Source organism: Capricornis sumatraensis, chromosome 10, assembly GCF_032405125.1.
Source record: "Capricornis sumatraensis isolate serow.1 chromosome 10, serow.2, whole genome shotgun sequence".
NCBI lineage: Eukaryota > Metazoa > Chordata > Mammalia > Artiodactyla > Bovidae > Capricornis > Capricornis sumatraensis.
The window spans coordinates 18,579,757-18,591,704 of NC_091078.1; the positions used below are offsets into that span (position 1 = coordinate 18,579,757).

An 11,948-nucleotide genomic window follows, 5' to 3' on the forward strand; every position below is an offset into this window, starting at 1 on the left:
GAAAATCTTTAACAAAACTGATCTAAAAAAAAGAGAAAAGCCATAATAAAAATTAAAATCTTTTAAAGGGGTATTGCTACTGATTCAAAAAAACGTTTTAAGAGAAAGAAACAATTGTAAACAACTTCATGTCTACAAGTGTGAAATTTTACAGACAAGGTTTCCTAAAAAAATGTAACTTGCCAAAACCAATATCAGATTAAAAAAAAAAAAAAAACGGAAACTCAGATAGAGCTATTGAAGACATGGACCCTACAGTTACAAATCTGCAAATCTACCCAGCTACAAAGACTGAGCCTTCCACAGACTCTGCCACAGCATGGAGAAAGTGAAAAAATTCCAATTTATTTAAAGAAACTAAAGGTGGTGACTCGAGCATAACTATGGATAACTCATTTGAGGAAGAATCCCAAAGTTTCACAAATCTGTAAAAAAAAGGGAACAAAGAATGACGACAGGATGAAGGGAACAATGTCTGGGACTACATTTTGGATTTCTCAAATAAGCACAGTAAGTACAGTCTAAACACTGGATTTGTTAAAGGATCTCTGTCTTTGATTATGGCTCATGTCTACTGTAGGTATAGTTTATGCAGGTAGATACCATCAGGATCAATATCTTTCTCATGCATTCTACTAGAGTATCCACGAAGTTTTTCTGTCAAGAGTAAACATTTTGTAACCTTTATATATCTAGATAGATAGATAGATAAATATAAATAAATATAACTCCATTCGAGAGATGAGATGATAGTCACTAAGTCGTGTCCGACTCTTGCAACCCCATGGACTATAGCCCGCCAGGCTCTTCAATCCATGGGATTCTCCAGGCAAGAATACTGGAGTGGGTTGCCATTTCCTTCTCAAGGGGATCTTCCCAGCCCAGGAATCAAACGTGGGTCTCCTCCATTGCAGGCAGATTCTTCACCAACTGAGCCACGAGAGAAGCCCATATAAATCCATATCCACATGCAAAAGAACAAAGTTGGACAACACTCCAAGGAGATCATGGGCCTAAACGTTAGAGTTAACTATAAGACTCTTAGAAGAAAACATGATTAAATCTTCATGACCTTGGTTAAGCACAGATTTTTAGATACAACATTAAAAGTATAAACAACAAAAGAAAAAATAGGTAAGTCGGACTTCATCTAAATTAAAAACATTCATGCTTTGAAAGATACCATCAAGTGAGTGAAAAAACAACTCATAGAATAGGAGAATATATTTGCAAATCACATTCCTGAAAAGGGTCTACACTCTGAAGTAAATAAAGAACTATTATAAATCAATCATAAAAAGACAAATAACCCAATTCAAAAATGGGCAAAGGACTCATAGACATTTCTCCAAAGAAGACACACAAGTGACCAATAAACAAATGAAAAGATGCTCAACACCATTAGCCGTTGGAGAAATGCAAATTGAAACCACGATGAGACAACACTTCATACACACAAGAATGGCTACAGTCAGAAAGTCAGATAATAACGAGAATGTGGAGAAATTGGAAGCTCGTACACTGCTAGTGGGAATGTAAAATGGTGCACATAGGAAAATTGTTCCTAAAGAGTTACTATAGACCCGTCAATTCCACTCCGACATGTAGATCCAAGACACATGAAAACATATGCTCACCCAAAAATGTGTATGCAAATGTTCATAGCCGCATTATTCACAATAGCCAGAAAGTGAAGACAACCAAAACATCCATCAAATGATAAATGGATAAACAAATGCGGTATGTCCATACAACCGAATATTATTCAGTCATAGAAGGCAGACCGTTTTGATACATACTACAGCTTGGATGAACCTTGGAAATATTATGTGGAATAATACTACAGATACAAAAAGTCATACCTTGTATGATTCAGTTAAAAGGAAAATCCACAGAGCCAGGAAGTAGATTGGTATCCAGGGAAATGAGCAGTGACTGCTAATGGGTACATGGTTTTTCTGAGGGAGTGATGAAAATGTTCTAAAATTGATGGTGGTGATGGCTGCACAACTCTGTGAATACACTAAAACCCACTGAATCATATACTTTAAATGTGTGCATTGTATGGTATGTGAATTATATTTCAACAAAGTTGTTAATAATAAACCATACAGATGGTTTCTGAAAATTGCAACTTACATCTCTCAGGAAAAACTGTGAATAAAACACATTTCAAGTGAGAAGTTTCAGTTGGAGAGGACAGCTGTCATCAGAAGTTGCGAACGTCAGTGTCATCATGCTCTTTCATGGACTGCCCCTAACCAGCATGTGTTGGACATTAGCTACTTTATACACCAGATGAAAACTGCTAAATGTACATTTCATCATTAGGAGCCTAAGGATCCCTAGAAATTTCAAAGTCCTCCCTTTGATTTTATAGATAAGGAAACTAACCTAGAAAGGTGTGTAAACTCTACTGCCAAGAGTCACACAGCAAGCCTACACTGAAGTGGGGATTGGAACCGGTCTCCCTATCTCCCCGCTGTCTTCCTAAAGATTTTCTACAGGGTTCCATGCTCTTTAAGCTGGTCTTCTGAACACAGGCAAAACTAAACTCCACAGCCTGGATATCTGACCTTGGCTGCAGGCAGGAGCTAGAAGGGGGTCAGGAGGCTGCAAATTCTAAGAGAGAAAGGGGGACATTGTGGGGAGGAGATAGGGCTGGGTTTCGAGAAGACAGCTTAAGCCCCAGTTCCCGTAAGAGCAGGGGACACAGCCGGGGGCATAAACTCAGAGGACTGAGCCATCCCGTGGTGTCACACGTGGTCTGGGGCCTGTGGCTATTTTTTCCTGTTACTGATGTGGTTGGGGGGTGAACTCATAAGAACGGTGCCCCACTTGCCGAGCTATCTCCACCTCAGACCACTATGACGTTGCCCCCCCACCCCCAGAAGTTGCTCTGTGAGTCACTCAACCCATGGAAACCTCAGGTAAAGACAGAAGTTGGAGAAGACCCCGGGCCCCTGGTCCCACCCACATCTCTCTCCCCAGCAGGGTCACACAGTTGTCCACCCATCCACGCTATGGGTAATATTCCAGACCAGGGCTAGCACAGAGGCTGGAGACCAGCGAGGCCACTGGTTCTCCTCACAGACTGAGGAGCAGGAGACGCTGTCCTGGGACATGTGTTTGGGGTCCAGAACCTGGTCCTGGGGCTGGGCTGCAGGTGTGGGCAGGAAGTGGGCAAAGAGGTCTGAACAAGAATTTATTTTCTCCCCACTGCCGCAGGAGGAAGGAATGGTCACATGCTTTAATACTCACAGAGGGCCAGGCACTGGTCTGAGCACTTCACACATAGTAAGCCTTCAAATCTTCATAACCCATGGGGTCCACACTAAGGGTAGCCCCATTTTGAGATGAGGAAACTGAGGCACAGAGAGGCTAAAGACGCTGACCAGGCCACACAGCAACTGGGCAACCGAGCTGGCCCAAGCGCAGGCGGCCTGGTTCCCAAGCTCCTACTCTGCACTGCCTCTTACAGCTCACACATGCAATGCTGCGGGGAGAAGCAGGGAAACGGTCCCTGCTGGCCTGTCATCAATTCCAGAGTTGAATCTCAAAGCTCTCAGACCCCTGTGTTCTTGCTCCACCCACGAAACCTCACCTGTTGGCCCCAGGTTCCCGTGCGCCAGGCAGCGCTGCTTGGCAGATGAGCCTCTGGCCCCCACCACTGGTTTCCTGAGGGCTGTCAGCAAGCCGGATGGGGAGGTGAGGACAGGGTGGGTGCCGGTGGGCGGTGGCCAGCGGGGAGAGCACAAGGGACCCGTGACTAGAGCTGGTGGGGGCGGGGCAGGAAGCAGGCATGATGTGAGCTGTGGCCTGGGTGATGAGCTTGTGGTGAGCCTGCCTGGGGGGCTGCGCCATTTCAGGAGCTGTCCGTGGGGAGAGAAGGTGTCTGCATAGGAGCATCTCAGCACGGACTCCAGGTAGGGAGGAAGCAGGGGGCCAGGGAGGCTGGGAGCCCCTAGGTGGGGACAGAGGGGCACAAGAGCCTGTCTGGGGAAGAGCCTGATGGAGCAGGAAGTGCTGTGCCCCATAAGACAAGAGGCCAGCGTCTAGACTGCGCTCTACTACTGACTCGCTGGGCAGCCTCATGCCCACCCAGGGCTTCAGTTTTCTGTTATACAAAATGAAGAGGTTAGAGTACATCGTCTTTAAGGCCCCTTCAAATTAAAACTAAAAAAAAGTCCAGAAACAGGCTCTCTGGGAGATAATATGATGAGGGTCAGGGTGGAAATGAGTAATAATTTTTTTGGCCACATCACGCAACATGTGGGATTTTAGCTCCCCGACTAGGGATCGAACTTGCACCCCCTGCAGTGGAAGCACAGAGCTTTATCTGCCAAACCACCGGGAAGGTCCCGAGACTCAGTTTTTTAAAGTTATGAACCACGTTGGCTCCCTAAGTGAGATGATCTGAGGGCATTCCAAAGACTCCTCTTCTCCTGTTTACCTCCCTGGGGCCTGCTGTGTTGCCTGGAATTTTGCCACTCCTTTGGGGAAGGCATGGGAGGCTCCAAGCTAGAATGCAGGGCAGGTTCCTGCCCTCCGTGATCCCCTGGGCCTCCAACAAGCTGCTGTCCCTGGTAGGTGCGAGAGGCGAGTGGTCTCTGAGGAGCTCAGTTTGGACAGGGATAGACTGGAGATTCCAGTTCATAAGCAGCCCCAGTGAGGCTCCTGAGCCACCTCCAATTGAGGAAGAACCTTTTAGCTAAGCATTTAGTGATAGGCTCACAGATATGAGCAGAATTCAGCAGAGCCAGGCAGGGAAGGCAAAAGAGGAGATGAGCATCAGGAGAAGAGCAAACCGAATGGCTCCTCCCCACACTGGGTCTAGGGACACAGGTGCTCAGGCAGCTTTTATCCTAGAATTCAGGCTGGTGTTCTTCCATGAGCTCAGAGAGAGGCCCCCAAGGCGCAATGGGAGGAAGATGGTGATGCGCAACCTCATTTCTTCCCCAGTACTGCTAAGAGCTTAATGGGGGAGGGGGCGGACTGAGAGAGGTGGGGTGGGTAAAGAAAGCATGGCTTGTTCTTGAATCCAAAATGATCCCTCTCCAGAATCCAGGCTACCCTAGAGTTCCCAACTTCCTCCTCAAATCTGCTCCAGCTACTCTCTGCCCCCTCCTCTGCATGCAGAACCCCTCTTCACCAACAGTAGCTGTGGTCCTGGGGGCAAAACCATCCATCTGGATTCCTATTCGAAATCCTAGGAAGGTCTCCACCTGGCTGTGTGACCTTGGGCAAGTCCCTTCCCCTCTCTGGGTCCAGCTGTACAATGCAGGCGGTGGACCAGATTTGTAAAGGCCATACCAGCTCTGACACCCAGTGACTTGAGAGATGTATCTCCATCCCTCTCCACCACATATGTCCTGATAACCTACAGTTGGAGGAAGGGTTGGCCACCCTTCACGCCCCTGCCCACAGCTTCTGGGAGACCAAATGCCCCCTGTCTCCACAGCTCCATGGCTGCCCGAGTGCTCTTCCTCGGCATCCTCCTGCTTCTGCCCATACCTGCCCCTGCCCCCTGCTACACAGCCGCCCGCTCTGAGTGCCAGCGCTCCCTCAAGTTTGTGCCAGGCTCCTGGCTGGCAGGGGAGGGCATGGACGTGACCAGCCTCCAGCGCTCAGGCTCATTCCCAGTGGACACACAGCGTTTCCTGCGGCCCGACGGCACTTGCACCCTCTGCCGCAATGCCTTGCAGAAGGATGTCCTCCAGCGCCTGCCCCTGGCAATCACTGACTGGCGTGCCCACGGAGCGGGCTGCAAGCGCAGGGTGGTCAAGTTAGAGGGCCGCTCCACAGAGGATGTGGCTGGAGAGGCGGCCAACAGGATCCAAAACAACTGGCAGGTGGGGCTGGACGTGTCTCCCCACCCAAGTGCTAATGTGCGCGTGACAGTGGCGGGCTCCCACTCCCAGGATGCCAACTTCGCCGCCCAGAAGACTCACCAGGACAACTACCGCTTCAGCCTGGACTTAGTGGAGTGTCGCTTTTATAGGTGAGCACTGGGGGTGGAGGGGACTTGAGAAAAGGCATGGGAAACTCAGGGTGATCTGGGAGTCCTGGCAGGGAAAGGTGGGGACTGGAGGCTACTTCCACCAGGAGGAGATGCCCAACCCCCTCTTTCTTGGGCATTGCCAGCTTCCAGTGGGCAGGAGACCCAGCTCAGTCCCTCTTCCCTGGGCCTGTTTCATCCACTCAAGCACTCTTCATTTCTGCCTTCTCAGGCTCTGTGCTAGGAATTATGACTACAGGTTGAACCAAAGTCGACACGCCCCAAGTCCTCAGGGACCTCGTCACCCTGAGAAATGCATGTCTCCATGGGACCTAGAGTCGCCGACCCTGATTTTTCTCACGGAAGGCCATGTTTTCCACACAGTGAGACAGGGCACCTCCTGACTGCATGGCCAGAGCTGTCAGGAGCCTGGGCACACAGGACCCAGTCCAAGAGACAAACAGACAAAGTCCACAGGACTAGGTTCCAAAGCCAGAAGGCTACCAACAGTAAGGTAGCATTGGTTTTAAAATTAGAAAATAGAGAGAAAAAAACAAACTTTTTTGAGTAAGAAAAACAGAAATACCTATACAAACTATCTAGGTTACCAAGGTGCAATGGGCAGAGTGGGTCTCCCTGCTGGATTGGTGATTCAGAGCTTGGGCTTTGGAGCCAGGCCACCTGGGTTCAAGTCCTAGCTCTGACACTTAATCTGACCTTGGGCAATCTCAAGGGGGTTACTGAAAGGGGCCCACCACTGGGCTCACCTGCTGTTTTTCTCACCTCTCAGTTTTCACCTGGTGCACACTCCCCCAGTACACCCCGAGTTCAAGAGGGCCCTCAAGATGCTGCCCCCCCACTTCAACACCTCCACCGAGCCCGACTACCACAGGCTCATCTCCAGCTACGGAACCCACTTCATCCGGTCCATGGAGCTGGGCGGCCGCATCTCGGCCCTCACTGCCCTGCGCACCTGCGAGCTGGCCCTGGAGGGGCTCACGACCAACGAGGTCGAGGACTGCCTGGCTGTCGAGGCTGAGGTCAGCATAAGCGACCGCGCCAGTGCCTCACCATCGTTCAAGGCATGTGAGGAGAAGAAGAAGAACCACAAGATGGGGACCTCCTTCCACCAGACCTACCGGGAGCGCCATTCCAATGTCGATGGTGGCCACCACTCAACCATGCATGACCTGCTCTTCGGGAACCAGGCTGGGCCCGAGCAGTTCTCAGCCTGGGTGGCCTCACTGCAGGACAGTCCTGGCCTGGTGGACTACACGCTGGAGCCTCTGCACATGCTTGTGGAGAGCCAGGACCCGCGGCGGGAGGCCCTCAGGCGGGCCGTGAGCAAGTACGTGACTGACAGGGCACGCTGGAGGGACTGCAACCGCCCGTGCCCCCCGGGGCAACACAAGAACCCGAAGAACCCATGCCAATGCATGTGTCCTGGCTCAGCAGCCACCACCCAGGACTGCTGTCCCCGGCAGAGGGGCCTGGCCCACCTGGAGGTCATGAACTTCAAGGCATCGGGTCTGTGGGGAGACTGGATCACAGCCACAGACGCCTATCTGAAGGTCTTCTTCGGCGGCCAGGAGCAGAGGACCGCCACAGTATGGAACAATAACAACCCCAGGTGGATGACGCGGCTGGACTTCGGGAATGTGCTCCTGGCCACCGGGGGCCCCCTGAGGGTGCAGGTCTGGGATGCAGACTCTGGCTGGGACGATGACCTTCTCGGCACATGTGACCGCACCCCAAAGTCTGGCTCACATGAGGTATCGTGCCCCATGAGCCACGGTCTCCTGAAATTCTCCTACCAGGTCAAATGCTTGCCTCACCTGACGGGGGAGAGGTGCCTGGAGTATGCCCCCCAAGGGCTTCTGGGGGACCCTCCAGGAAACCGGAGTGGGCCAGTGTGGTGAGAGAAGTGGGTCCTGAGAGGACCAGTGTGCCAAACTGGAAAGGTCCCATGCAGGAGCCCAGAGGGTCTACATCTCATGTCTCCATTAGACAGATGGAAAACTGAGACTTTTTTTTTTTTTTCAGTGAGGTGGCTGAATTTACAGGCCAGCCCTCAGCCCTGTCCAAACTGCCTTAGCTCTTCAATATTCTCGAGCCCAGGAACAGAGGTGGAGCTGGGTTAGGCCCCACAGCTAGTGCTACACTGCCCTACAGATCAAAACAGGGCGGAAAGCCAGGAGGCTGCTCCCGCCAGGCTGCCTGGTGTCATTTACACCATTCCCTTGCAGCCCCTCTTCTAGCGTGGTGCATTCTTCATCATATTAGACCTAACCTCTTTGGCCCCAGCTGCTCCATTTACTGTTTTCTTGGCCCACCAAGCTTCGCCTCTCAGCCACAATCCAGGACTGTCTTGACTCGTCTCATTGTGTACACAGTCTGACCAATAAATGTGATGTGATGATAACCATGATGGTGGTGGTGGTAGCAGGGGAGATGACAGAGACCAGCCATAGCCTCGGAGATGAACTCCGACCTTAGCAACCTGACCCCACAGAACAGGTGGTTGACCCCAGGGGCAGGCAAGGAATGTAAATAAACTGTTTTCCCAATTTTGTTGGAAATGGGGAGGACCCAAAATATCTCAGTCTCCTCATAACTCTCTGATTCGAGAAAGAGCAGCGTAAACAGGAATAAACACGAGTGGATGTCCAGCTCTGAGCAGGGAGATTAGAGGGAATGGTGAAGTCTGGGATGAGCTGAAGGGCATGTCTTATCCAGGGTCGGGGCAGAGGAGGGGCATTTCTGCAACAACCAAAGGTTCCCAGGAAGGAACGTGAGCCCGGAGCTTTCCCTAATTCCTTAAAGTAACCAGAAATCCCAGTTTGACTCCTAAGTGTTGGCAATTCCCTTCACTTTGTAAAAATAAACCAACATAGGCAAGCACAGTACAAGCCAGAGGACATGTACGCAGGTCATGATTGTTCCAGAGCAATCATTTGAAAATTCTAATTTCAGAACCTGGCTGACTTAACAGCTCTCTGCGTCCTACAATTCCAGGGGAGAAGGCAGTGGTTTCAAGGGCTCCTGGCCTTGGCATGAAGGAACCTTCAGAGTCTCAGGCTATGATGTAACATGACCTGGTCTTAGCTTCCTGTGCCTGGAACACAGGCCCATGGGGTGGGCGGCCTCCTCGACCTGGTGGGATTTGGCTGTGCAGGGCCGCTGGCGGTGGGGCTCAGGGTTGCTGGCACAGGCCTCCTGGATCTCTTTGAAACTCCCTATAAATTAAGCCCTTTGAGGTCTGTGGACCCATTGGCTCAAAAGCCCAGCAGTGACATTATACTCACCCTGAATCCCCAAGTGGGGCAGGGGGATTGGCAAGCTCTAGAAGCCTGGTTGAAACTGCTGTTCTTACACCTTTCCCTTCACAACCACACACACACACACACACACACACACACGAGCACAAGAGAAATCATGCAGCTTCCCTCTGACTGCTGTAGCTGTTGAAAATAAACATGGCTATGGGCCGTACCCTTGAGAAGAGTGGGGCCAGGGCAGACCTGGCTCCAGAAACAGCTCTGACCAGAGATTGGCAGTCTTGGCCTAGGCCCCACGTGGTCAGTGACCTCCAGAAAGTCCCCCTGAGCCTTGGTTTCCCCAAAAGGACGATCTGCGTTTTACTCCCTTCCCAGGACTGTTTGGAAGGGGGTCATGAGCCTTCCCAGAAGGTCAGTGCTATAGAAGCAATCCTGGGAGGTCATCTGATTAACCCTCCTGGTTTTGCATTTAAGCAAACAGAGGCTCAGAAGAAGCGACTGGGCCAGGGCTGCAGAGGTCAGTGGCTGAGCGAGGCCTCTGTGAGTCGTGGGCGCTCCACTCGGAGAACAGCTCTAGAGAGACCAGCGGGACTCAAACAGGAGGGCCCACAGGGAAAGGGGTGGTGTTACCAAGGAAAAGGAATGGCTGATGCTGTTGAGGGGCAGCCAAGGAGCCCTCAGCTCCAATGCAACACTTTCACTGACATTCCACTGACACTTTGTCACACTTGGGGCCCCTCGCTTGTTCAGGAAATTCCTTGCTGTGCCTGATGTCTTCCATCCGCCCTCCACATCTCATCCTCACCCTGCTCCATCCTGCTCTGGCCCGGAGGCTGGCCAATCTGAGCCTGTCAGCGGGCAGATGGGAGGGAGGGAGGGAGGTCTAGGAGACAAATGAGGTGGCCTTGGGCTCGCTGTCCCTGTGTCGCCACTCCTCTCCAGGGTGTCCCTGCATGTCTCTTCCTGTGTTCCAGACATTGCTCCCTCCCCTCATCCCTTCAGACCTAGGGACGTGACTGCTCCACCACTACCAATCCTGAGTTATCACACTGTCCCATCCACTTCTCGACAGCCCCCCACCTTTGTCAAGAGGCCCTTTATAGATACACATACACATGCTGAGTCGCTCAGTCGTGTCCCACTCTGTGACCCCATGGACTGTAGCCCGCCAGGCTCCTCTGTCCACGGGATTCTCCAGGCAAGAATACTGGAGTGGGTTGCCATGCCCTCCTCCAGGGGACGTTCCCGACCCAGGATCGAGCCCTTGTCTCACATGCTCCTGCATTGGCAGCCGGATTCTTTTACCACTAGGGATACCTGAGAAGCCCCCTTTATAAACCCTCCTCAAGTTATAATTTGAATATGCCCAGGCTATGGTCTAAATGCTTATGTCTCCCCACGAGTCATGTATTGAAACAGCAATCCTCAGGGTGATGGTATTAGAAGGTGGGGCCTTTGGAGGTAATTAGTCATGAAGGTGGAGCCCTCTTAATGTAGGTTAGTGCCCTTATAAAAGAGGCCCCAGAAATATCCCTGGCCCCTTCCCCTATGTGAGGACACAGTGAGAAAATACCTTCTCTGAACCAGAAAGCAAGCCCACTGAATCTGCTAGCACCTTGATCTTGGACTTCCAGAACTGTGACAAGTAAATTTCTGTTGTTTATAAGCCACCTGCTTGTGGTATTTTGTTATAGCAGCCAGAAGAGACCAGGACAGCTTCCTATAGGGGCACTGATGACATACCAGCGAGTCTGGCAGGAAGAAGGACCACTTTGCCCCGGAAGCTGAAAATGCCCGATTCTTCCTTCTCCAACCTCCCCCGCAACTAGGAGAAGACGTGTGACTGGTTTACCAGTTGGATGCAACCGGCTCTGGTATGGGATTCCTACAGAAGCTGATGCTGAGACCAGGCGATTATGTGGGCGGTGACCCCAGGGAGCCCAGCAGGGGAGAGGGGTAGTCATAAAAGAGGCATGATCCAACAAGTTACCATGTGGGCAACCAGAGCCAACGAAGAGTTATCCCAGCTGGGAGGGAGGGAGCTGGGCTTCCATACATCACCTCCCACCCATCATTGGTTAGGCCTGAATTATTTCCCTACTTATTTCATCCAGACTTGGCTTCTATTTCTGGCAACTAAAAACCCTGGTGACGACACCATTCCATCTTCTCCCTTGCTGCTTCAACACATCACCCCCTTTCCCAACCCTCCTCCCACTCCACCCTGGTAGGCCCTTGTCTTAGAGCCACACTCAGTTGCTCCCAGCACTCCCCTCCCCAGGGCATGGAGCAGGGACTATTCACAGATTCCAGCATTCACCCACAGTTACCGGGCACTTTCTGTCAACTGGGTCCTGCGGCCAGTGGACAAGCCATGTGGAGCATCTGCCTTCCGTGACCTGTGTCTGATGGGGAGACAATGTGAGCGTGGAAGAGATTCATGCAGCACTGACCCCGTCACCTGGGCCCTTCCACGACTCTTCCACGACTCGGGGCTTGGGTTGACACCAGCCGAGGTTTTGTTTTCTAAGCAGTTACCACAGTACCCTCATCTCCCTGCAGACACACTTCGTGGTCTCTGAGGTGTGGCCCCAGCTGGTGCGGCGACCGTGTCAGTGTCTCTGACATGTGTGAGCAGGGGAGGATCTGCTGGAGAGCAGCTATGTGGGGGT

The 11,948-nt window shown here is 51.6% G+C and overlaps 1 protein-coding gene across 1 annotated transcript; it reads left to right on the forward strand.

The window, feature by feature from the left end:
• The first annotated feature begins 5,465 nt into the window (after positions 1 to 5,465).
• Positions 5,466 to 7,917, forward strand: PRF1 (perforin 1). The gene is made up of 2 exons (XM_068983181.1): positions 5,466 to 6,001; positions 6,789 to 7,917. Exons 1-2 carry the CDS (start codon positions 5,466 to 5,468, stop codon positions 7,915 to 7,917), a joined length of 1,665 nt encoding a protein of 554 aa, XP_068839282.1.
• The last annotated feature ends 4,031 nt before the right edge of the window (positions 7,918 to 11,948 follow it).